Below are 27,636 nucleotides of genomic sequence, written 5' to 3'. Positions count from 1 at the left end.
CCCCCCTCTTCCTGCTCACCTCTGGTGGTAGCCGCCAAAGAAGCGGACGTCGTAGCACTGGTCGTCAACACGGATGACCTTGGCGGGCCAGTAGGGGAAGCCCTTCTGCTTGGCGAAAACCAGGTCGTGGGGGCGGGTCGCATGGCTGGCAGAACCAGTGCTTGTCGCGCTTCTCGTTGGACATGCGGTAGCAGGCGCTGCACTGCCGGATCTCGTTCAGGTCGTAGCTGCAGTCGCGCAACATCTGCCGGGCCATGTCGGCCATGCAACTGTGGACTGGCAACGAGAAGGAAGAGGAGGAGGGGGAGGTCAGGGGCAGCCCCTTGAGCTTTGGGGAACTGCCACAGGCGACACACAGCTGTGCCAAGCTGCAAACAAAGTGTTGGCCAACGCAACATCCGGCTCGTTCTAGTTCTAGCCCTGACCCAGGCAGGCAGCAAGAAAGCACATGGGCTCTCGCTAAACAGCTGCTCTTGCTAAGGATTGCCACCTGTTTAGTAGAAGGATGAAACATGCCTTTTACATATATCAAACTCCACTTAAAGGGACACTGAAGTGAATTTGTCAAGCTCCCGTTTTTGCTTGCACTGCGTAGACTGGCTCAAATTAGCACACTTTTCATCGTTTTTACGATTGACAAATCGGTAATTATTTTACAAACCGCGAAAGAAGAAAAACTACCATGCACGGTTTGCGGCGGCCGCACCAACTAAAGCTGTGACGTTAGGAGGAGCGGGCACCGTGATTGGACGATGCCCAAGGTGAGCAACCAAACAAGTTTCGGTTTCGGTTCTGTAAAACACAACCGTTGGCGTTGTTGGATGGGCATTCACAATAACTCAGTAATCATCGTACCGCGCTTCTGCCATGTTGTCAGCTGTAAAAATGCATAAGGTAAGCCTCCTAGGACGGCTTAGAATCGTAGCATTCACTAGCCGAAACCTACGCAGTGCATGAACGCCTTCCGCGTACCCGCAGACGCCCAAATGTCATGCGCTTTTCCCCCATATTTGGAGCTTGCCTCCCTCATGCCTGTATCGTAAAAAGCGTGTTCGCACCAGGCCAAGGGTCTGTTCATTCTGGCCTGTGCCCACTGCCTGCAAGCAGTCGGTGCTTATGGCAACAGCACGCCAACGAGAACTCGCTAGCGCGCCAGTGCCAGCCTGCGCGCGTTTTGTGAACTAGTTCGTGGAGCCATGAACGTTGCGGCCCAAAAAAAGGTGAACTCAACATAGAAAACATCAGCGGAAAACGAAAAAGTTAACTTACAGAAAAAAAAAAAAAGCACGTAACCGCGGGGATTTGAACTCCTGACTTGCAAAATACTTGCGGTGGCTTATCTGGCGCCCCAAACCACTCGGCCACGGAGCGGTCTCGGCTGGCCTTGGTAATATAGGGTATATATTGTACAACCAGTTTACATTTTTATTTAGTTTTGGCATTTCAAGCAGCTTAGGTGACTATTTGTTCTATTGCGCTCGTGCAGTAAGCGTTGCCCGAGTTTCCACAATAGCTCACGTCTAGCAATTGCATTTCGTAGACGGAAAAGCGTTCGCAGATGCGTAGTCGTGCTGCTGACTGCTGACCGCTGACCGCCCAGCGCAAAAAAGTGCTTCCCGCACCCTAGTTTTACGCTGTACGGTAAAAATATCAGTTGATTTTATTTCCTTAGTACCTATATTGACTTCGCTGACTCTTCTCCCGCCTTCAAGAGGCCTTATATTTTCCTACTGGCGTACCAGTCAGCGAAGCGTCGCATGTGCGCTTGTGCAGCACTTGTGTGAAGCGACCTTGACTTGGAGCTAGATACAGTGTACAAACAAACCAAGTAAAGAAAGGCAGATTCTACCATTCACAAACGTGTCCTGGCTTCGTTTCAACTGAGCGAACGAATTGCGACGACCCGTCTGCGGCCGGCGGACGAAACGCTGGCCCGACTGACTCTGTCTGAAGGCAGGGGAGCCGTGCAGTAGCGCAGCCAATTGCGAGCTCGGCTCCTCTCGACGTCACATGAAAACGCCGCAGAAAATGGGCGAGCGTAAAGAGAGGAGGACAGCATTTTCGAATTAATTTTTCTACTAAATAAAATTGCGTAAACGCGCCCAGGGTGGTCGAAACATGGTCTGGGGACTCCGGACTACAATTTGCGCAAGTAATCCGGCAATGTTTACATATCACTTCAGTGTCCCTTTAACTGAGAGGAAGCGCCTAGCTGCCATTGCAAGGTGTAGACGAAAGGGTCCACTTGGAAATGCCGTTACTATGCAAAAGAACTATACGCCTCGAGCTTCGCGATCGCTGCGCCGCCTGCCGCCGCTTCTCCGCGGCGTTGACGGGATTTGCGCTGCGTGACTGATAGGGGCTCGTGCAGTGTTTTGGTTCTATTTCGCTTCTTTTCGCCTTTCCGCGCCCTAAAAAAACTTGTTATGGTGACGACTATAGGCAAAGAGTACATTTAGGTCACTTAAAAAGCAGCTGCGTCTTCGCAGAGTACGCGATCGCCTGCAAAAGCTATCCGGGGACGCGGTTCTGCGCGCTTCGTCGCCGCTCTTCCGGGCGTCGGCGACGGCAGCAACATATCACCCATGTCACCTCCAAAACATCAGGCACAAATGAATTCTACTGACGCCTCGTTTAGACCTGATACTGGCACAATGAGAGGTTGGCTTTATTTTGCAGCGTGGACAGCGAATGCGGCTTCGTTTCGCATATATACGCCGCAGAAAGATATGTTTCGGGGATGTGATTACCCAACCCCGGACAATAACTTATGCCTTTTATAAGAATATAAACCATGCGAAAATGTAAAGTATATTCCAAGCCTGTGCGTCGTTAAATGTGTGCCCACACACGCCATACAGCAAGAACCAAGGAAATGAAACCACAGAAAAATAAATGCTGTGCCAATGCGGAATTTAGAAACATAATAGCTCTAACGGAAACGAAAAAAAAAAACAGTGCAGCTTCTGGCATGCTAAAGACGTTCGTCTAAACTTAAGCCAGCTAGGTTTCACTAGACCAACTATACGCGAAATGCTATTTCGCGAGAAATCGGTGGGAGGGGGGGGGGGGGGGGGAAGGGGAGGAGGACGCCGTGTACAAATGCGGAGCGCAATCAAGCAATGAACGTTTTAGTAATCCCACACATAAATCTCGCGTTAACTTTCCTTTTGTTTTTCTACTTCAACGAAGAGCTGATCGTACGGCGGACGCATTTTTGGAAGTATACAGGGTAGGCTGTTCAATAAGCGATGAAATGTGTCGTTGGAAGAGTGTGGTATGTGATAAGGCCCTCTGATTTCAGTTTCTGGTTTATTCTGGAGGCTCCCTGTGCCATATGACGATATTTCGAAGAAGCATTTAGTCGCGGACGCGGATTATATTGTAAGCCCGTCTCCGCGCTGCTCGCAGAGGATATATGTAGCAGATGAAGGTCTGCGGGCGCGCACCTCACGACAAGACGACTCTGTCGTGTGCTGATCCCCGAGTATAATTCTGCATTATCCGTCGTACTTTCGTTGAATATTCCCGAAATTAAGACACACTGGCTTGTAAATGGTGGTAATCAATATATGAGGTATGATATTGGCAAACGTAACTGGCGTGCTGTCAGGTATGAGTGCTCCGCTGATTATGTAAGCGCACAAAACCGATTTAAATCGTAGTGTATAGCCGTAGCATGAACATCTGAGGAACCGGTGGTTACGGAGACACGGCTAGTAAATTCAGGTCAGTGTAACTACAGTCGGCTCCACCATACGCCGGTTCCGCGACGCTGGCCTGTAACACACCTGGCGCTTATACAGGGTTCGTGCAGGTTTTCAAGGAAAAAATTCAAGGACTTTTCAAGGACCTTTCAAAAAATGGAATACGGTAGATCAACCACGTTACATTTTATTGAACAGAACAAAGAAAAGTGACTTCACTCGAACTTATTGCACGTTAAACTCGATTTGACTAGATTGCAGTTTCAATCGACTAGATTAAGTTCTTAAGCTCAGGGCAGGTCTTTAAGTTTGTTTTCTATTTGCTTCGTAATGCTGCTGAGTTCTTCAGCCTTGGCTTTTGCGGTCTTTCTCAGGCTGTTTGATTTCACCACGTTCTTGATGTCAGCGGTTGCTTCAGCCTTTTCTGCATATTCATCTGCAGATGCCGTTAAATCGGCAACAACTGCCTCAAGCTTCTTTTTCTTCGTCTGCAGGCCTTCAACTTCTTCCATAATTCTCTGCCTTTTTGTCTGCTGGGAGTTTTCCTGGCACGATGCCAAGTGTGCACTGTAATGCTGCCTCGCTGCGGACACAGCTACTCTGAGTTCTTTTGAGATAGGAACGTTCAGAATCCCACCTGCCCTCTCCACTGCGTCACATATGATACGCTGTGAAACGTATGACAAACCTTTCAGATTCTCTACGGAGATCTGGCGGTTGATGCTGAACCCCCGTTCGACAGTGGCTTGCCCATGGCTCAAAACAAGCAACAGCCTGACTGCTTTCCACAGCTCTTTGTATGAGGCATTGAAGCCCAAGAGGTCACAAAAAAACTCATCCAGCCTGCTTACGCTCCTTTCAAACAGACGAAGCTCGTGCTTAGACTCTTGCAGTAATTCAGTGTATTCTGCCAGTACACCTTCTCGTTGGCTGTCACTCAGTCTTCCTGCCATGGTCAAGACGTCCAACACCTTCCTTAAACCCTTAAGCCATTTGCATGATTTCACGGTGCTTTGCACTTTTTGCGTGGCTTCTGACAGCAGATTCGCCCATCGAAGCGATGTCGAACGTCTTTTTGCAGCGTGTGCATTTTGCGCAGTGAGGGTCTGATGTATCCGCCGCAACCCAAAGCTTATAATCGTCGTTGCTGAGCCAAGCGCTTTGGAACTTACACTTCCCAGGCATTATTCTGAACTATGACATTTGAATGCACGAATCACTGGATCACTACGCACACCATAAGCACACGAGGGAAGAAGACAGCAAACAAAGGCACCAGAGTCGCCGGAGTGGGCACAGCACAATGTGGCCAACAGACAATGCCTTTTTTAATGGGTTGCCAATAAATCCCGCTCAAGACGAAGCCAAAAGAAACTTAACTGTTATGATACGTGCTTGATTCGTGTAACTGCCTTTTCGTTACAAAAAACCATGCTGGCGCAACTTTTCGTTTTTACGAGGACATCGAGACTCTTTTGCCCCATTTTGGCAACTTCTGGCTTCTGGCTTCTGGCCAACCCCGAAGTCGAAGCAAGCCAAAAAAAAAAAAAAAAAAAAAAAACGCTGCGACTGCGCGCTTGCTTTTTTTTTCGCGCAGGAAGTTTAACTGGTTTGGCCAGTTGTACTTCGCGATCCCGAAGTCACGGAAAGCGGTAAGCACCGAATTTTTCCGACTCCACGCTCAACCGCCATAAAATGGGAGCTGCACAGCCGAGCCCCATGAAAATCCTCAGAATTCAAGGGTTTTCCAGGACGGCAAAGAAATTCCAGCACTTTCAAGGCCTTGAAAACGCAACTTTCAATTTCAAGGGTTTTCAAGGATTTCAAGGACCTGTGCGCACCCTGTTATACAGACCGAAAATACCACACTAAGAGCGCGTCGGAAACATTTACACTCTTGTAAACACACCCCATTTGCGAACAGAGTGACTGCTCCACACAAACACGAATTTCAAACGCCCACAAACGGTAAATCTCAGTCGTGAACGTGCCGCAAAAGCAGCGGCGGCACTGGGGAGCGGGGTGCGGACTCCCGCGCCTGCTTTCGAAACGGGCCGCTAGGGGGATTTTCAGTGGCGCCCCTACAGGCCGCGCTCGAGGCGTATACTCGGGGAAAACTTTCCATGGCAATGCAGTCAATGCTACACAGCCGAACGAAACATGCCATTTTGCCGCGCGCCTGGAAGTAGTTCAACAAAAATTATTGCCTAGCCATAGCCTAAGCAATTAAAAAAATATCGTTCTTATGTTTTAGCCTCGGATTGATAGTGCCACTTCGATACTACCCAGAATATATGAAACAGGGAGCACTATTTTTTTTTTTTTTTCCCCGAATTTTCTTGGTTGCGATTGCTTTCACTGCCGTTGCAATGGTTCTCTTCTGAAAAAACATGGCGTCCATGTAAACAGGCTTCGGCAGCTCGCCACTTCATTCTCCGCATAGGATTTTTAAGAAGCTTGAGAAGAAAAAGCTGTCAAGAAAAACGAAGCAAGTGGTTAGCAAAGCGTACGCCCAAGTGAGGCTGACCCAACCAGGACTCTCCGTCGTTTCCGCAATCCAATTGGTTAGCCAGTTTGCCAGCGTAAGCAAGCGGGTGCATAAACATGTGCGCGTGCTGCTCTTTCAGTATACTGCAGCCGTGTTATGCAAGTACGCTACATTATTGCTGGTGCCGCCCAGTTTTGAGCTCCAGAAGAGTTTACAAATCAGTGCATGCCCTCAAAACTGCAGCGCTGACAAAAATCACTTCACTTCTGAATGATACAGAGTTGGGCAGCACGGTTGGTCTGAGTTCTCCAGTCAAAGTGTTGGCTTGTGTTTACAAACAAATGAAGCATGGGGAAGGAGGCACCAATATACCTGCATGCTCGGTGATTGTGCTTCAGCACACTCAGCCACAGAGCTTGTGCAAAGAAATGAACTGTATCAAATGCGTATCTGTCACGCTGAAACTGAAACCGCAACCTGTTTATTGGGAACTACTTTGGCGTAGTAACAAAAAGCAGTTAGCTCCCCCCCCCCCTTCCCCCTCCCCCCACAGCTTTCTCTCCATTGCCACAGAAAGTTGTCCCCAAGTATAGGAGCCATTCCACTCTGTGAAGGTGGATGACCAGCAACGCTTTCAAGCACACGGCATGACACGAAATTTAGGGAAAGGCATGAGCAAAAGTAATCTCTCTCGAGCGTTGACGGCGGTCATCCCTACCAGCGGTTTGTGCTTCTCAGACGCAATACACACATGCAAACGTAGCCATGAATTCTGTCATGGTTGAACAGCTTAGTTTTTGTGCCATGAGCCCGCACCGAGCGGCACTGCAAAACGAAACACAGATGCTGCTCTGCACAGTCGCCGGTCTAGGGAGAAACGCACATTGCACTTTGATGCAGCCAGCACTTTCATGCATCATTCTCCATGGCACATGCCCTTTCTCTTTCCCCCTATCCCCAACTCCATGGTGCCCTCCTTTTTGGAACAAATGAGATGTTACACATGTCCACTCCAGATACACAAGGTGCTGGTATGAGTTTGGCTAGGCATGAAGGTCGGATTGACACTAGGAGAAACTAGCCGTATTCTGTCATTGACCTGGAGTAACAAGCTTTGCTTGAAATTAAAAAGACTGCACACGACAGCTACCCTTGTGTGACTTAAGGTGTGGGCACGAAAGCAGTTGCCGGGGGCTTGCAGAACTTGCGATAATACAGTGCAATATTCTCAGGTGAAGCACACTGGGTCCTCTCACCTCCTGCTGCTTCTCCCCGGTTCAGTGCCCCATGCACTCCATTTCTCCCCTTGGTACCCTTTCACAATTAAAGCACAGCTGGTGACTTTTGGATAACATCTCAGGAGTGTCGACTGGGCCGTGGGCCAGCTCCTTGCCATGGTGGAAAGGGACAAAATGAGCAGGAGAAATCGCGTACGGACAGCGATCCCCTCAGTACGAGTATGGGGGCTAGAAGGGCAAGTGTGACGGACGCCATATTCAAGCGCGATAAAAATTCTTGTGCCGCTAGGGGCGCTGCTGTGGACAGAGGCGCCACAGCCAGCCCAGCCCACCCCTCCAGCGCCGCCGGTGTGCATGATTACGCTGCTTTGTTAGTCATTGACAGCGTTGGTTTGCCGCGCAGGTTCTTCATTCGTATATGTAACGACACCATGTCGTCGAGATAAAGTACATGTAGAAACTTTATAGGTGTCATCATTGCTGCACCGATGAGATCACCATCATCGGTGCCCATAGTCGCGTGCGCAGCCATAGCACGCATTGCTTCGTCTTCCTCTCATTGCCATCTTTGTAAATAGAACACCACCGCATCACCGGGACGTCTCGGCCCTTGGTCTCTCCTCTTATTTTATAGTACATGCTTCATACCCTGCTATATTATTGGGAACAGATCGTGCACGAAAAGTGATTTGTTTATACGCCTTGAGCTTCACGATGGCTGCGCCGCCTGCCGTGGCTTCTCCATGGCGTTTACGGTATGACTGCTTCGTGTCTGAAGGGGTTCATGTGGTGTTTTGGTTCTCCTTTGCTTCTTTTTGCCCTTCCACGTCCAAAACAACTTGTTAACTCCTTCATTCCGGCGGAAAAACAGACGATTTTAAGTGCTTCCACAATACGTTTTTTTTTCTCTTGAGCTACTGGACACACGTAGCCTTGCTATGCATGAAATTGTAGCTTATAGATTGCTCTTCCAAGCACAAAGCAGCAGTTTTGTTAAAGGTACAATTACTTACAGTTTATTCACCAAGTAATCAGAAAAAAGCCCCCAAGAAAAGTGTACGAAAAACACAAATCGGCAATTTCACCGAGACTAAAAATTATTTCTGGTATTTCAAGATATACAAATTGTTCCTACGTTCCTTGGCTATGATTGAATATATAAATCAACAGTGTACACCAAGTTTTGGATTTTTGAGGGCCCGTCAACCTAGCGCAACTGACGGCTGTGCCACGCCGCGAGGGCACTCAAGGGTGAGTGAGTCTCTGTAAAATGTGCATCCAGGTACCGTACTTACCCGATTCTAACGTGCACTTTTTTCCCGGAAAAATAGGTCGAAAAATTGCATGCGCGTTAGAATCGGATACGAAACTGAAACAGTGGAAATTTCGTCCCACCCATCGCCATCGCCATGTCAAGATGGCGCCAAAGCTTTTAGCAACGATTTTTCGGACGCAGGTAGCATAGGCGCCTAGGCTTTTCTATCGGCGTTCACACAAATCGTCAAACCGTTCCACTTGCGCGCTTGATAACAGCAATGGCAGCAGTGGCTCTCACGCATTCAAAATGAGCGGTCGGCTGAAGCGTGCGCCTCTGGAGAAGCTCGCGGGATGGGTGTGTGAGGCGTGGGCCACGATCTTATCGACCATGGTTGAACGTTAGTTCAGAAGTGTGGCATCGCGAACGTGCTTGACGGCACCGAGGACGAGATGTTGTGGTCAGCGGAGAGCGCCGAGGAGTGAGATGAGTGAGATTACTTCGGGAAATAAATCACCCGTTTCTCTCGCATTCGTTTTTCTTGCTCACACAATTCCGTGCGCATTACAATCAGAAGTGCAAGTTTTTTCGGTTTTTTGTCAGGAAAATCGGGTGCGCGTTAGAATCGGGTAATTACGGTATACTCTTTTGTGTCCTCGCACAAAATCCTTATCAGTTCGGTGGTAAAAAACAAGAAAAAAAATCGAGCGCTCTCGACAAGCGTCGCACCTGAAACCTGCAGCGCTAATCTGACACAAGCGCCAGGTTATCTTGAAGGTGATAGCGCGATACGGTGGGGTGCATTTGGCAAAATATCCCGGCCGTACGTTCTCGAGACCCTAAACACAAAATCAAAACCGCAGTCGTCAGATAAGAAGCACGTTTTGTTTATAACTACAGCGCGGAGTCACAACGAAATTACCTGCCAGCGCTTGCGAGGTACCTGAACCTGAGCGTCGTCGTCCTAACTGAAATCTGAAGATCCCACATCATTGCTTGACCCATGACTGCTGCTGGAATCGGAAAAATCGACAGCAGGAGCTGCCGAAGTGCTTGCTACAGCAGTCCGACTGTGCGGAGCGCAGTGCAAACACGACGCCATTTTCCCTCCTCCTCCCCTCTACCGTCGGTTCAAATTTCTCTTGCTCACCGCCACCACAAGAGACACAATAAACAAACGAAACCGAAATTGAAAGAGAAGTTGCCAATGAACACACCAGATGGCGATAGTTGTCTGTGGAGCTGGGGTTTCAGATTTTGCGGGAGATTTGAAATCATCGGACGCCGGCTTTCGATTGCCTATGGCGCCGTCCCGAAAGAGTTAAGGTCACATCTGTAAGCAAGTAGTACGTTTAGGGCACTTCAAAAAACAGCGGCGGCTTGGTAGGGTGCTCGAACGCTAACAAAAGCTATCCGGGGACGCGGTTCTGTGCACTTCCTGGCTGCTCTTACACTGTCGGCGACGGCCGCAGCATATCACCTCTGTCACTTCCGAATACGTCAGGCCCTAATGAATTCTACGGTAGCCTCACTTGGACCTGAAACTGGCACAGTGAGAGGTTGGTTTCATTTTGCAGTGTGAATGCGGCTTTGTTTGGAATATATACGGTGTAGAAAAAGATGTTTTGGGGATGTGATTACCCAATACCTGGCAACAACTTGTGCCTTATAAGGGAACATAAGCCCCGCGAAAATGTCAAGCATAGTGCAAGGCTCTGCTTACTGACGCCCTATAGCAAGAACCAAGGAAAGCTGATGAAACCACGAAATAATAAATGGTCTGCAAGTTGGGAAGAAACAGAATAGCTGGTACGGGAATGAAAAAACCCAGTGCAGCTCCAGAAATGCTGAAGATGTTCGTCTAAACTTAAGCCAGGTAGGGCTCGCTAGACCCAACAAGGTGCGAAATGCACTGCTATTTCGCAGGATATTAGGGGAGGGGGGGGGGGGGGGGGGGGGGGGGGAAGAAATCAGGGCATTAACGTTTTAGTAATCACACACACAAGCTGCGGGGTCACTTTATTTTTGTTTCTTTTGCTGATCACTTGGCGGACGCATTTTTTTAGTTATACAGGGAAGGAAGTTCACAAACGATGAGAGGTGTCGAAAGAGTGTGGTGTCTTATAAGGCCGTCTGATTATAGTGTGTGCCAGTTTCTGCAGGCTCCCCGTGTCATATGGTGATGTTTCGAAGAAGCATTCAGTTGCAGGCGCGGCTTACCCGAGGCGTGGGCTCATAGGGTGTGCGGGCGCTCACTTCAAGACAAGGTGACCCAGCATTATATTTTTTGTTGAGCTGATCGCCAAGTATAAATTTGCATTATTCACCATACTTCTTTCATAGATTGCTCGTGAGATTTACGCCACATTGGCTTGTTTAGGGTAGTGATCAATATACGAGGTATGATATTGGCAAGTGTAACTGGCACGCTGTCAGGTATGAGCGCTCCACTAGATTATGTAAGCACGTAAAACTGATTCACATCAAGGTGTACAGCCGTAGCATAACCATCTGAGGAAACACTACTCACAGAAACACTGTTCGTAAATTTCAGGGCAGTGGAATTGCAATCAGCTCCACGCATATGCGGACTTTGTGACGCTGGTCTGGGACGCACACCTGGTGCCTATACAGACAGAATTTACCGAACTAAGATTGTCCCAGAAACATTTACACTCTCGTAAATACACCATATTTGCAAACAGAGTGGCTGCTGCTGCACATTATTATGTATTTCCAACTCACACAAACGGTAAATTTCAGTCATGAACGTGCCCCCAAGACAGCGGCGACAACGGGGAGTGGGCCGGAGCGTCCCGCAGCTGCTTTCGAAACAGGTCACTAGGGGATTTCAGTGGCGCTCCTTACAGGCAGTGCTCAAGGCATATAGAATGCTTAAATACCGGCCGCAGTGGACGCTTTTCTGATGGAGGCAAAAAGCGACAACGGCCGTGTGGCAAGATTTCGGTGCATGTTAAAGATACCCAGGTGGTCAGGTAGTAGCTACAATAGCTACCCAGGTAGTAGCTACAACAGAATAGGTAACTTTACACACATGTTTTTTATTTGCTTAACACATAGCAGGAAATGAAGTGTTTCTTCGTACAAACTACCAAGAAGCTAGACCACTCAAATGTTCGACGTGGCTGACAATGCCCTTTTCAGAAAGTCCTGGAAATAGCACTGCAAGTGCAAACAAAACAGCAGGAACTGAACGGTTTTGTTGTTTCGTCTAAGCAAACAACAAGCTACACCACTGGTGACTTGCTAAATCTTCAGAACCGCTATCCAGAACAACCGTGCTCGTGTGTAAATGGAAGCGGCGGCGGCGGCGGCGCTGCGTTTCTATAAACAGTAAACTAACAATGGGTCGAACAGGTTCACCATCTACACATGGCCGACTACGCTTTTTAAGCACTTCACTGATAACGATGCCAATTGGTGTCGCGTTGTATTGTCAGGTATACCTCCCTCACATTGTGGCCACACTGGGAAAAAGATTTGGCCAAAGACTGGTGTGTTTTCGGGAGATTTTTGTTTCGGTCGTACAATCGTACAAAACCATGAAAATTCGGGAGTCTCCCGGAAAATTCGGGAAACCTGGCAGGTATGCATTCCCATCCCTACCTTGCTCTCTTTGTCTAGTTTTAAGTTCCGGTGGGGGAGGCACTTTGGCTGCCGATAATGGCTTCTGCCATTAAAGCATTCATGCTCACGCTGTCCCAACGATCAGCTGTGAGCACTGCTACGGAGACGATTCTCTCCTGAGGGCTGCCTCAGACCAACCGAGAAAGCTGAGGGGAAAGTGCATGCAGAGAGACGAAGCAAACGCACTGCCGTAGTAGATGACGACGTTGTGCACGATGGTCTGGGCATCGGCGTGGAACTCCTGGAGGCTGGTGTACTCGTTGTTGCGCGTCTTCTCCTCCATGGTGATGAGGTCCATCTTCTGGTAGATGAGGTGGTTCTGCTTCCAGGCGTCCCCCTCCGCCGACAGCAGCCGGTGAAGATCTTTCGTCTACGTGCAAGGCAGCCAGTCAGACACACAGCCCTCGCTCCACACAGGCAGACATATGCGACGACCACCGGTTCACAGAAAGCGTGGCCTTTGTTGGTTAAACACAGGCATACTCTACACTGCTTTGCTGCTGGGGCAAGCACCTCTTAAAACCTGGTGTCACATGGTACTATTTGCTCCCATATAGCAGACTGGACTCCACAAGCCCATCCTTTCGCCATGCTGGCAATGCATGTAAAGTTGCCCAGAAAATTTACAGGCACCGATAACGTTTTACAGTGAAAATTCATGTGTGCCTTTCACCAGTTTTTGAACGCAACGATATCGAGGTCAAGTGTAACAACAACCCCCCTAATGTGTTCTCCGGGCCACGTCTCTCAATAGCAGCTCGCTAAACACCAGGCTATACGGGCTTGCACTAGTGCACAAGGTGGAAGCGACAGCAGCTGCACTGTACTCATGTATTGCACCAACACAAGCCGAGTAGCAAGAAGGGCACAGAGCGTGCCAAGGCTATGGCAACCAGCACCTTGCAAGCACACAGTCCACACTCTGCCAAGCACAGCAGCCAACGCGGTAGGCAGATAATGCCCAGGCACCCTAACTGCTGTCACAGCAGCTAGCTGAGCTTAAGCGGGCTCACATGTGCAACCAACAACGACAATGCAGCAAGGAAGCACACCCTTCAGTTGTCCCAGGCTCGTTGCTAATATGTGCTGCACACTGGATACTGACGCACAGATTGAGTGCCGTGCCTTACAAGCATCGGCTAACACCACAAGGCACGGGGAATTATGCAAGGACGGCCGCCCAGGCACCTTGACATTGTCGGAGCTTTTGACACCAGCATAGCTCACTCTCACTTAGCTTATACGCTTTGCTAAAGATAAGCACAAGAGCACAACAAATTCCCACACCCATGCTACTGAACATCCATAGCGAGAGCTGAGTTCCATTCACACAGTGCAGACTAAATGCTCTGAATGCTTCCACAATCCACTACAATTCGCCACTGATGGTGCACAGCTGTCAGCTCCAATTCACTGTTCACCCCCCCTTTGTGGCTGCTTGCATGGCCCCAGGGGCAGCTTCTCTTGATGCCGGATGTCCCTGCAGACCTTCCTATCAATAACCTGGCCTATTCACTGAAGCAACAACACCACTTCTCACATCCAGCACCCAACTTTCAAAACTCCTCCCGAATCCTACCCAAACTTCACATCGAAAGTTATAACCTTATTGTGGGCCTATCATACGCAAAATTATTTTCGGTGCATTTGTAAACGTTAGGCCCACGCTAAACCTTGACGACTTCATAAACCTGCTCTCGCTTTCTCTTTTTTTTTTTTCTGCTTGGCATGCTGCCACTCTATGTGCTACAACTGTACTAAACCGGCTGCTGGGACCAAACATTAACAAAGGAAACTGATCTACTGCTCTGGTGAGAAATATTTGTGAGAAGCAGACAGGGGCTGAGCTGTGGTGCAAGAACAGCACTCCCAGGGGACGAAAACGAAGAAGCCAACAGAATGCCCCGCACAGATTGCGACTCAGACCACATGTCCTAGTTACTGGTTTCGTAGCCAATTAGTGCCGCGAATTTGCAGCTTAGTAAACAATGCTTGTAAATATTTGCAAAGTTGTAATGTGCAGCATTTTTGTCTAAACTGCTCCAGTGAAAAGCAGAGCACTTGGGCCCATTCACCTTTTGCCGGAGAGCGTTAAAAGCATGCACCAAACTAGCTAGTTTTTCGCAGCAACGTCAAGCATCAACTGTTCTCATACTGCACGCTTCACTCGATCCAGAACTTTTATTTATTTTGTGGCCTGCTGATTCCATGCGACATCTAGTGTATCTAGTGCGACATGTATTGCAATAAACGCATCAGTTGCAATAATCAATACCACAGGCTTTTGAAAACACTTACTTGCCAGGCCACTGGCAAGAATTGCAGCTGCAATGCATGTTTCATCCAATTATCACTCCAAGAAACAAACCAGTGGCACAGCCTACACAAGGAGGCATGAAAGTTGATAAATGATGAGACGAAATTCAAGCTTTGGGAAACACTACTGGATTCACATTTCTGCACGATTTCTTTCTCGATCAGATCCAAATTGGTCGCTTCTTTTTCGAAGCATTGCAACAACATTAGTGCCCCCGCCAGATCTCAGCTAGGAATACTGATCCCAGTGACACAAATTCGCGAGTCCCCGTAGGACACCTGCCTCGCAGTGCCTTCTCTACACACGCAGACACACACACTGCACATTCAACAGCCTGTGCCATCTGTAAAGCAGGGCAGGAATCTCACTCTAGAAGCATCCCTGAACATTTACAGTTAGCCTAAAGAAAGATTAACAGGCCCAATTTCCCCACAGATCCTACAGGAGGAGGAGCTCTCGCACAACAGAGCAAGCCTATCCCATATAGTACAGGTCCCTAGGCAGAATAGACTGCTTTGCCTGGCTTCAGACAAAGAGGGCTCGAAAGCCACGGCCAACCTATGATTGTAGGCCCAATAGCCCCCGCACACGGCACCAGAAACCAAGCTGGGGTCCCGCACCACTGAGCCAATCCGTTCGATTGAGACATCAAGAATTTTGCTCTTATCACCAACAAAAAAGCCACACGCGAACTCCACAAGAATAACCACATGCACAGCTTAAAGTAACTGTCTGAAAACAGGCGATGAAGGGGGAGCAACTGGAGGGAAGAAGGGAAACCTACACGGCGAGCACTGGGGGGCCACGAAGCGTGATCACAACAGGGGGGCAGTGTACATACGTCCAAGCCAGCAGCCACATTCAAGCAAGCAGCACTGGCACAAGTGAAGGGGGGAGAGATGCAGTGGGGCTCCTTTACCTGGGCCTGCCTTGGCAGATGAGGGCTTTGAGGGGCAATCTAGCAAACGCCACATGAAAAGTGCACAGGTCAGCCATCTCTCGTGGCACAGAACGCATAGCAATGACGTCATTCTATATCCCCAGTGAAGGAAAAGCAATGTCTCAAATCCAACAAAAAGGGCAGCCTGCTTGCTTGATTGGGCATTCTGCCTTCCTCCCACCTGCGACATGCCTGGCACTAACCCCGTGGGCCGGGTCACTTATTCAGTGCAAGGGGGCAAAGGCCAGTGCCCCCTCGAGCCGCCAGCATCGACCAGGTGCACAGTGCCCGTGGGCTTGCAAGGCCGTGCGGCCAAGGCCTGCACCATGGGCCAAAGCCCTTGTACAATAGTGCGGGCTCTCACGATGACATTTGCCCCTGGCTTGTGCTGTGGGCACTTGGAGGCCAGCCTCTGGCATGTCTTTGCCGCCCCACTTCCAGTACCTACAGGCTAGTTTACGCCCTGTGGAATTCTCTTGAGGCTGAATCTTAGCACAGGTATTTTAACTCTTCAGAAAAAGGGACCAAACTCGCATTTTGGCGCCCACATGTGGCTGGTGATTGTTCGGCCTGAAAGGCGGCCACACAACAGGCCCCGTCCTTTCTCTTTTCTTTTCTTTTGCCCATTGTTAAAATGACCTGGACAACATGTGGTACAGGGAAGACAACTATGGCACAAAATATGGGTGCACCACTGGCAAATATGTCATGAGGCCTGCAGCAATTCGTTAATCCAAATGAAAGTATCGCAGATATCGTAGAGAAGTTTAGGACACTTGTATCACTCAAGTGGCTCGTGTGTACAATTATGATCTACTAGGCTCAAAATGGCCCATGGATATTTATTTGTTCCTATTTTGAAGATCTTCCAAAATGTTTCAAGTACATCAGTTTCCATAACATTTAAAAACATGTGGAAGCACAACCCTAATACGAACAGTAATTTACAAATAACAGAAACACTGCAGAACTAATTTTTCAGAAAAAATTGCACTTCTCATTAAAATTTAGACAATGCAGAAATTAACAAACAATAAAACCTTGAGGCTCGCATGTTAGTTCTTGCAGACCAGTTGAGGGGAAACCCCCCAGGTGAAGTTAGTTTGTGCCTGCTTCTTGTAGATTAGGGTCATAAAACTAATATGGTAAAGAAGCTTAATGTAAAGTTTAGGCAATGCCATGCATACCAGAGCAACCAACCGGGCAACCAACAGTGTTGGCAACAGCTCTCACACGGAAATTATCAATAGTAAAAAAAAAAGAAGAAAAAAAAAAGTGAGTTTCATCCAGTTAGCGGCTCATTTGCGGCCAGTGTCATGATGCTGAGCTTTGTGCCTCACTTCGAGCACTCCAGTGAAGCTAAATACGCAAGCCGTCCGAGATGTTTGCGAGTGTACAAAGCCTGCATTTTTTTCTGGAAATGATGCCACGAGCCAGCGTAACAGGCTAGTGGACACAAGCAGCCGAACAGCCTGCGCCTCCTCCGGCAGAATGCCCAGCAGGCCAGCCTTCCTGGAAGTGTGCACAGCTACAAGAAAGCACATGCCATGGTGAACAGACAAGGCATTTCCTGCAAACACGCGATTTGCAGGAAAACGAAGGGTGGCATGCCAGTGTCGAGGGATACACAAAGAAAGCTGCCCACCTTCTCCTTGAGCCGCAGGCACGTGTAGCTGAGGAGAACGTTCATGTCGTCCACCTTCAGTGTCACAGGCTCCTTCTCTTGCAGTTGCTGCGGCAGAGACAAGGCCAGGTCAGGGGCAACTCTCGGTGCTGGTTTGACGTTCCCTTGCTTGACGTTCGCACAAGCAGGACAAAGGGCCACTCGAGCAGCAACAAAGTGCACACCAAACACAAACAAGTGCAGCATAAAGCGAGACTAAATAGAATTCATACTGCCAAAGACCCAGCAGCCATGTCAATGAACACATTTCTGCAAGGGTGTTTAGCCTCGTTGCTAGCTTGTAATTCAGCACTGGTTCCCCATAGCGAGCTCAGCAGGTACCTAGCCTCAGTTATTGGGGTAATAGATTCAGCAAGGAATGTAGCTGAGAGACCAAGAGAAGTGTGGTTTCTGAAAATGTGACACCTAAACACGCAGTAAGTACAGCTGTCCACAGGCTTAGCTGGAGCATCCTACTTGAACTTAGTATGAAACATCTCAAAAGTTCCCACGAAAAACTGTTTGAAAGAATGTGGAGGACTGACAAGCCCCCTTAGACTTGAAAGAAATGCAACAGTTGTCACTAAATTACCTCACACCAAAGCACGAGGAGACGGCAAGTGGGTAAAGCATTGCTCCAGCTAGCCTGTGGACGAATGTACGTATTCACTCGATTCTAAGCCAACTCCTAAAATTCGGAAGGAGGCCAGAAAACAAAACAAAAAATATTTCTCGAATCCAAACCAGCTAGAAGAGGCAAGGGCGGCAGCAGCCACAAAACTAAACCGGCATTTATTAGCCACGAGCTTGCTTGGGCTCCCTCAACATCGGCGTCGTCGATGGCTCCAGTCTTACTGCCCTCCTTTTAGCGGCCACCCTCATAGACTGCACAGAATATTCAATGCTGTCAAGTGCGTTTGCATGTTGCACTTTCTGAACGATCCTCAGTCAAGCTGCTTTCCAGGGCGCCATCCTAGGGTTGTTTCAAGACCCCTCCAACATGGACACGTCTTCTATGATTTCCAAGTTGCCACCATGTCTGGAGGTTCAACAAGATCTTGGCCGGTAGTGCAACTTCTGTTCAAAGGCTTACCACCATTACCAACAATTGCGTAACCAGCGTAGTGGCCCCAAACAGGCAAACTTGTACTGCCAACCTGATATAGGTACACTGGGCATACTAAATAAAAACGGCCGTCTAGTGCTTGCACGTTGGTTGGCTACAGCTGCAGACACTTGTGGCTACAGTACTGCTGTTTTGGTAGAGCCTCCTGACAACACTAACTGCGGGCCACTTTTTGGTTTGAACGAATACTCAGCACATTTATTTACAGAACTATAATACCAGGCCTCCGCTGGCGCTTGTATCCCACATTTATAAAAAATGTGCCGGCTTAGAATCAAATTAATACTGTATTTTCGCACGTATAATGCGCCCCTGTATATAACCCGGTTGCGTCTCTACTTTCAGTCCAAGAATATAAACCTATGTATATTCCAGCATATTGCCCGCAGATTTCATACAGGAAAGACTGGACCAAAGCCACTACTCAAGCAACATGGCACATTTGTTGATGCAAAAAAAAACTTACCGATACTTTGCATATAGATTGCATTTTCTGTACGGTCTAAGCCACAATCATTCATCGCCACAGCTCTCGCTAGAGCTATCGCTTGGGCCGCAGTCGTCACTGTCATGCACAATTTTGTTTTCAGTTCCGTCCATGCTGTTTGTAATGCAGCATTTCTTAAAGGAGCCATGAAGAGAAAATACAACTTCGTTTAATTTGAAAGAACTAGGATTCAGTATCTCACTCCGCTCAATTACAGCCACAAAAGATGTTTTTTTAACGAAAAAAAAGCAAGAAGTATTTAAAAACTTTCAAATTTTGCGCCACAGTGACGTGTTATGAGAAAGAATGACGTCATACGGGCCAACAATAAAACATAATTTTCAGTGCGTTAACTGCATGTTAGCATTCCAGTGATGCGGTCAAATGGAACTAGAGGCCCCATTACAGACGTCCAGTCATATGTCGTCGCGACAGGTCAGTTAGGCGGCCGCCAATCGCATAAACAAGGTTCCGTGACGTCATAGAAAAGTTGCGGAAAATTGCTTAGGGGGTCGCGACTGCTTCACACGTTTTCTTTCATATCTCCATTATCTGTTCGAAGATTGCGATGATATTGGTATCATTGTTATCGGGCCTAAGCAGTTTTTCTAATAAACCCAACTTGCATTTTGTCTTCATGGCCCCTTTGAAGCTTGTGAACCTTCTCACCTGGAACCGCCTTCCATGCCTTGACGATCCGCTGACAAAATAATGCAACATCAGGCCTACGGACGCGGCCTGTCAGCATTAAATCGTAGAGGCCTTCAGCCATCCATTCTGTGTAAGCCTTTGTTGTACGAATGCAGAATGTATTTATTATACAGCAAAAAGTGATAGTTTACATTAAATTTAAGCATATACAAATAAGACTACAGCATGGTGGCGAAAGCTACAGTGTGATTGACAACAAAATTCAACTCTTACCTATCATCACCATAGTATGCAGCGGTGTTTTCATGGTGTTCCTGAGTATTGGCAGTCACACTCTTTACTCTTGAATGGCACTTTTTTCTTTTTTTGCAGAAAACTCTAGCTCACTTTCCCAATATTTTTTCTCACGTGGTTATATTTTGAGCTGTGTGTGAAAAATGAGCACTATCAGTGGGATAAGAGTGGCTTAGCCGCTATTGCTGCTGCAGGGGCCTCACGGCACTATGTGCATTGCTGTGAAGCTGCACCGCAAGAAATACCTTGCATACAATCCACACCTCCAGATTACCCCTAAAATGTCTGCATTTTTGGCGTGGGTTATACGTGCGAAAATCAGGTATGGTACATAAAAACTGGGCTTTCCCTGAGCACTGCATGTGGCAAGCAACGTGTGGTGTGAAATCATTTACTTAGCCTGGCCCACTAGTTTCTTTACAAGATGCACTTGGTGCAGACTGCAGCCAGTGCATCCGACTGCATTGCAGAGTAGAGCTGAATGATTGCAGCAATGCAATATGTATGGTGAACTAGTACCACCAGCCTGCCGCACGTGTTGTGCACTGCAGAAACTGCCCTGTTAATAACCTACTGCACTTTTGAATATATTTATAAAATCAGGTTTACAATTCAACCCTCTGAAAGCAAGCACAAAAAAAAATGCTTGGTCTTAGATGCTAAGCATCTGCGAGAAAACCATTTTTCATTGTCCTCCAATATCCCCCCCAGCTACTTTTCAAATTTACTTTATAAAGTCAACGCTTTGTTATGAAGTTCCTCGGGCCACCAAAGCAGTGAAAGCAAGCTAAATAGGCGTTCAAAGGAAGTACTTTTAAAAAAATTCGTGCATCCCACGCATGGGTGGGAATGGACGTAACACGGAGCCTTCATCGTGGCATGCATACATGGCTTGACCTGAACTGCCGCATGGCATTTTTTGAGACTGTTATTGCACTTTGCATGTTGGTGATTTTTCAGACTGGTGAGCAGTGGCATTGAGAAATAAACAGGAAATGTCCAATGTGTCCGCATCCCTGGCCAAGAGGCCACCAGCTTCCGTATGTGATGCCCACGTGGACTGGGGTGGTGTAATCTTGCCCAACTGCTTCGCCTCGCTCTCAGGGGGGCACGACAGGCTAGCGCTATCTGCTCCAAGGTAAAACCCAGCGGCCAAAAAGCAGCACCAGCAATGGCCTCCTCCTCCCACAAAGCTGGGAGAAAAGCCGAAGAAAGCGCTGCTTTAAAAGAAAACCAAGCAAAAGACACCACAAAACCCCACCTCCAGTGCACAGCCGCTTCCCCAGGTGACGTGGAGTGCACTCACGTGGCAGACAGTGCAGACGAAGTGGTCCTCATTGGAGAGGTCTTCCTTCACACACACGACGTGGTACACCCGGTGGCAGCCAGTGCAGAGGAGCACGTCGCCCCCTCGGTGGCACTCGAAGCAGTACCAGTCGTGCCCGTCCCGTTCCTGCCGCCCAGAGAGAGGAAACCGCCGCGACGTTGCACCACCGGCTCCGTGCCGCCATGGGCCAACCAACAAACGACTCAAAAAAGAAAACCATAGCACGCAAAGCAGAGAAAAAAAGGTACTTCGGTGACAGGCAGGAGCAAGCAGCAGAGAGCATGCATTGAGGCACCCTACTCACAACTCCTGACAAGCACCTCCCTGGGACCTTGCATGAAGCGTTTACAGTGACATCGTCGTGATGCTGCCTGAGCTTGTGCCCTCGTTGGCTCCAGCTGTACGAGGGTCCAATGATTCGCACAAAGATATCTGCCTCATTGTTGCACATTGGGTGCCCACACCAGCAATGTTACGACGTTAAAACAAGCCCTATCTGAACACCACCACGGCGAGTTGCACGCCTGCTAAATTGTGCGGTTTTCCAACCAAGCGTTTCATGCTTTAAATATTGACCGTTAAAACATGTGGCCAAGGAACTTGAACAGACTTCTTATAAGCTCACAAAGTCAAGAATCAGCAACAGGAACGTTGTCCATGGCACGGAGGCACAACTCAAGAGCACTACTTTAGCTGCTTATAACGCAACCATGAACAAAATAATACATTTTCCTGCAGTTTTACTGCCCAGTGCAAGGAGTCGCCTTTCCCCAAAAGTATTTAAGAAAATTGAGACCAGCCCCTTTCTTTTTATTTTACTATTTACATACGTAATTTCTGAACAGCACCGTAGTCAGTATTCCCATATACATATTTGCATTTTCCTATCCAGGCAACCCCCATGCAAGAGCCACCCTAAGATCCATAGAATATGCAGGGCCACCACGACAAGGCACAAGTACCCTACTAGGTACTTGAAACAGCATCGGGGGAACACCGAACAGTGCATGCATTTCACATCTCGCCCCATCGCAGGGGCAAGGGCCCTGGCGAAACTCCCATGGCAAGGAGCACGGGCATGGCAAAAAACAGGCGCCCCCATATCCACAACAGCCAACCCACACGGTATGACTGCCCCCCGCCATCCACACGACGCGTAGGGAAGCCGGAGAGGAAGCTGCCTTCGCCCCAGCCGCATGCGGAGGTGCCTTCACAGTGGGCCCCATGCGCCCTCGAAACCACTGCTCGGCAACCCGAGGACACGCCTGCTACTGCAGCAAACAGCAGAGCGAATGGGCAGGCGCAACAGGGACCCACCACTGGCTGCTCGGGAAGCTGGAAGGCCTCCTGTTCGACGCCCACTTTGGAGCCCTTGGAGCCGACCTTCTTCTTGGAGACCAGCAGGTCGTCGCGGACGGCAAACCCGAGCTGCCGGTCCGTGTCTGCCGCACTCAGGTGGTGCTTGCGACGCATGTAGTTGGCCACGCGGTCCAGGTTGCTCACCTGACAAGACAAAGGAAAGGCTCGCTGCGTCACAGTGACAAGAGGAGGCTGCCTTGGCACCCCGTGTCATGTCGTACGCACACATTTCCACGAGAGGCCTTTCAACGCCCCTTCACTGGGGATGTGCCCTACCCAAGCTGCAATGGCATCCACTGGGCCACCATTCTTGATCAATCATGGAGGTCCAGGAACAATTCCCACTGTTACCAGATCTGTGCTTGCCTATGCTCGCACATGCTCTGTACCTTTATAGGGGACTGAAGAAAAATGACAAGGCCCATTCCTTGCTACATAGTCACAGATCTCAAGGATCTTCACCATCTACATAGCAGCTACAAGGCCTCACCAACAATGAGCACACTTTTCGTGCCATGTGCTACCAATGCGGGCATGCCTGCTTGCTGGATCCCTTTTCCCTTGCTGGTTCAATTGCAAGGTGGGAGGTTCATTTTTGCCCTTCCTGGACTCGATGAATTCCTCATTGAAACGTCCGCAACTGCCATTTTTTATCCCAGCACGACGCGTGCCTAGTCTGAAGCAGGCATCTGTCCACCTGCACGTGCAGTCGTTGTCACAGCATCCCCCATCGTCATATGACACTGCTGCTCCTTGAGCCATTGTTCGCAGGAGCAATAAATATGTGCCACTGTTTCTGTTGAGCAGCCTTAACTGTCGCCCTTAACTCTCACACACCCCGCACTACCACATCTATCCTATGTCATCGTACTTTGTACACTTGACAAGAAGGAAGAGAGAGGAATTTCATTGAAATGAAAAAACACAGAAAGGTCGGCCTGATGGCAGTGTATCTGGCCAGCTATTCTGTGGCCGGGAAGGGAAAGGGGAGGAAAGAGCGTGGATAGAGGACGAGAGAGATGAAGATAGCGGAGAAATGAATAAATGGCTATGTACAGAAGATGCCTATACTCAAGTTTAGCCGGACGGGCCTCAACTACAATATTGCTGAGAGGCCGCTGCTGCGCAGAAATGTCAGCGCAGCTTTATATGCCTTGTGGGAACGCTGCGCGTCTGGCCAAGGTCCCAGCAGTACTTCCTCCGACACCACACGACAGTCCAAACGGGCCAATGCTCTCGCTAATTGTTCTCGAAGATGCGCGTAGCGTGGACAGTGGCAGAGAACATGAGAAATAGTCTCTGGTACACGGCATGTTTCACAATCGGGGTCACTCGCAACTCCGATGAGGTGCTTGTAGCAACGGGTAGTCGGTGAAACAGCGTGGCCTGACAATGCCTCCAAAGGAGGAGCTAGTACCTATCAGATTTACAGGGTGTTTCAACAATAAGTGAGCGTCTTTAAAACTTTTTTTGAGCAAACCACTCTTTCACTGGATCCTTGCTCATGCCCAAACTTGACACGGAGGTAGATTTTGTTCAACACCAAGAATGGCAATAGTCACAATATAAAAATGACCACTTGGCGCCACCTGATGCACAGAAATGAAATGTACAATGATGGTTCATGGGAGCGTGGAGCCAAAGGCAAAGGCAAATCAAAAATTTTTTTATCACTCATTTAGGACAATTCTAAAGTGAAGAGTCAACATGGACTGGGTAATAAAACAATCTGCCATCTCGGAAACTGCCATTGCACGCTTCGTTTTGAATACGTCAGGTGGTAACAGCATTCTAAGGTGGTAACTTTTGCATTAATAGAAATCATTTTTATTTGAGTTAGTTACGTTTGGCTGAGATGGGCTCCAAGCAGAGGCAAGGCACATGATGCCGGACAATGAACAAAGAATTCAACATGCCACATTTGCCTACGGACGATGCAAGACGAGAGCCACCCACTGTGGCTCAGCGCTTTCCTCTTTAAAGGGACCCTGCAACACTCTTCGTGCAGTGCAAGTAAACCTGCGCAACGTTTAGATTAGGCTTCCAGGAACACCCGAGCCAGATATTACACGTGCACGTGAAGCGGTAAGCACACAAATCGCCGTGAAAGACGCGAAAAAACCAACCGCTCTCCCTTCAATTCTCCTCATTATGCACCCCTGGCATGGCCTCTGCGACGTCAATCAGGCCATGGCTGTCCTGGCTGTCCTATTGGCTGTCGCTGGTCAACTTCGCGGCTAAATTCTGGCATTTCCTGTGACGATCAGTCGTCGTCGGTGCTGTGTATGAACCTCTTCTATGTCTGAACCTGTCCGCATGCTTTTGGTGTTTCTTACGCGGAGTTTGAGTGACGAACTAAATATTCCACTTTTAATGAGCCCACGCGACAACAAACGTCTATTGCCCCAAAAAGACCCTACCAGCCTGAGCGCTTGCCTGCGAGCAGGCCACCATGCCTGCTTTTTTGTGGCACCAGACCGGAAATAGACCCGTCCACGTTGTGGGGAAAAGGACGAAACTCCCTGGCCTGTGACATATCGACGGCCGCCGAACAGAACACCGCGCACCGCCCCCCTCTCCGGAAGAGAGCGTGCAGCTTTCGTCGCGTTGTCTGCGGTTGAGTTGAGAGGGAACATTTATGCACGATTTTTCATCGCGCGTAGTTTCGGTGATAGTGAACGGATTTTCATAATTCTTGCGGGAGGAGATTGCTGGGGCAATAGACTTTACCCCAAAATACATTCCGAGTAGTCGATGGTAAGTGTTGCAGGGTCCCTTTAAAGCTTTGTCACGTCAAACAAGAACACACAACAGCACGGTGGATCAGGTTTTGCCGTCCTGGGGCCTCAGAGGACATGCATGCGCAACAATTTTAGACAAGCAGGTAAGTGGCGCCGCCGTTCTTGGCATTAAACAAACAGACCATGAAATGTGACTCTTGTGTAATGTTCAAGCACAAATGCCGGAGCCCCCTGTACAGCCACAGTGGTCAGGGCACATGCTTAGGTGGCAGCTGAAGCTAGTGTTGCTGCCAACATAGCTGGGTCTGCTAGCTGAGCAGCAGACCACCCCTGCCTCCTCTGTGCTGGTGCTCCTCTGGAGAAGTTAATAGAGGCGCGCCTGTCTAGCCAATGATTAAGGTTCGGAGCAATTGAAACGGGGAGATTCATCCTCTCACACCTGGCGCTGTCGACCCCACTCAGCCACCCACCTCTCCTTACTGGAAATGCACCCCACTCCATTAGAAAACACTTAACTGTGCCCGTCTTACCAAGCAATATGCCCCCTGCGCATCACGAGGATCGCAGAGAAGCCCGAACCCAGACAATATCTAGGCTGTACGGAGATGCATCACCTACGGTGGCAGCCACTGTCGTTTTAAATAAGCAGCACAGGGGCAGCATCTCAATCCCCGGACACAGCCTTCTCCAAGCCGAGGAAGTGGCGATAGCACTTGCACTTAGTCAAAGAGACACCAAAGTTATAATCTCAGACTCCCAGCAGGCGTGCCGCAACTTTGCTAACGGTCGATTGCACGTCACAACACTTCGGCTAATAGGTCAGAGACCACCAACAAGACCAGTCAGGATTGTACAGACACCAGCTCACAGCGGCACCCCCAGCAACGAGATCACCAACCTCGTGGCTCGAGATCTGACTCGCCGAGCCAGCGCTGATGAAGTCGAAGCCAAGCCAGAGCACATGTAACCTCTTGTAACATAGCAGGAAATTACGCAGCACTATAGGCTGTCCCGTAAAACCTACTCTTCACCCCACAAATCGCTACCCAGGGATCAGGAAAGATAACTGCGTGCCCTGCAGGTCAGCACCTTCCCACATCCCACCAGACTACATCGCTTTGACTGGACACACTTTTCTCCACTTTGCCGCTTCTGTGGAGAGCCTGGGACTCTCAGACACATAGTGGGCAGCTGCGACAAGTCTATCCTGACCCCCCTAACATCCACCTTTCCACGGAGCTTTGGGAGCCTGATCGAAAGGGCTGTCGACGCAGCCCGAGCTCAAGGCTTCCTGGAATGAGGACGCCTCTCTGAAGCCTTTCTTTGATTAAATTAAAGTTTATTCTTCCTGTCTCCCCATTCCAGGCAAGAGGCCTTCTTTCGGCTACCAATCCCGCTTCTTCCCACCACATAGGCCGCAAGCAGAAAGAGGGGTGGCGCATGGGTGCAGCAGAGGGACAATCCGCCTGAGCAGAGCCATGCCAAGAAGTGGTGGTGAGCCGCCCCATCCTCGCCCGATTCCTACTCGCCCTCAACTCCCACACCCTCAAACTTGCTGGTCACGCACAGTGAGACCCTACTACACCACCACGTCCTGCGCTGCGTGCACAATGTTTGGCGGAGGATGCCACTCACCTGCTTCTGCTGCCGTATGGAGTCGATGGCGTCCCACAGGTGTTGCACCGTCTGTGGGCAGGACAGCCGCCGCTTGCAGGTGGCCATGTTCGGGCCCACTTCTGTTGGCCAAAAGAACAGCGGCAGCATCAGTGCACTGCCACAAAGCCCACAATGCTCTTGCACAGCGGCACACACGGTGGCTCAACCTTTACACACCAGTCAATGCCAGACTACTGTTATGAGCAGTATTCCTGCTGGTATGTCAGAATTAAGCCATTGGTACTGACCACATGACCTGTTCAAGTTTGCGAGCATTTTGCCTTAGATTGATGGAAGGGGCACCAATGAAATTCCATGCTCACTGGCTCTGGATCGAGATTTACGGCCAGCATGCCACATCTGTTGAGAGCCAAACAAGATGTAAATAAAAAATTCCTTGAAGTATTTACTCACACGACATAAATGTGAAAGCATTAAGACTTTGTTTGCGATACTAATGAGACTTGCGTACTGTATGCTACACTGTGTTTGCTGACATAAGCTGGAAGGTACCCTTGGAGCAGCACCAAATTCCTGGTGTTTGGCTCACCCCACTGCACTGTACACCTCCCACACTTTAGCCTTGCTGGTGTACTTGCGTGATGGACCACGCTTAGCCATTGCACATACTGGCGGTACAGCACTTGTTGTCGAAGCGCTTTTCATCCCGAAAGACAGCGTGAGCCACTCCGACAAACACCAGGTATGTACATTGATGGCATGCCCTGGTGCAGCATGG

At 49.1% G+C, this 27,636-nt stretch overlaps 1 protein-coding gene across 1 annotated transcript; it reads right to left on the bottom strand.

Moving 5' to 3' along the window:
- LOC144161478 (zinc finger MYND domain-containing protein 11-like) lies at window positions 1-27,066 on the bottom strand. Its single transcript, XM_077692133.1, is given in 8 exon segments — window positions 1-132; window positions 134-276; window positions 12,523-12,706; window positions 15,573-15,611; window positions 17,239-17,325; window positions 21,121-21,267; window positions 22,459-22,644; window positions 26,877-27,066. Coding segments are annotated over 8 exon segments (1,032 nt in total). The 5' UTR covers window positions 27,006-27,066; the 3' UTR covers window positions 1-15.
- Between the last annotated feature and the right edge of the window lie 570 nt (window positions 27,067-27,636).

The sequence above is a fragment of the Haemaphysalis longicornis genome, unplaced genomic scaffold (genome assembly GCF_048455015.1).
Source record: "Haemaphysalis longicornis isolate Haplotype H1 unplaced genomic scaffold, Haemaphysalis longicornis Haplotype H1 scaffold_1153, whole genome shotgun sequence".
Classification (NCBI taxonomy): Eukaryota; Metazoa; Arthropoda; class Arachnida; order Ixodida; family Ixodidae; genus Haemaphysalis; species Haemaphysalis longicornis.
This window is presented reverse-complemented; position numbering and strand designations above follow the sequence as displayed.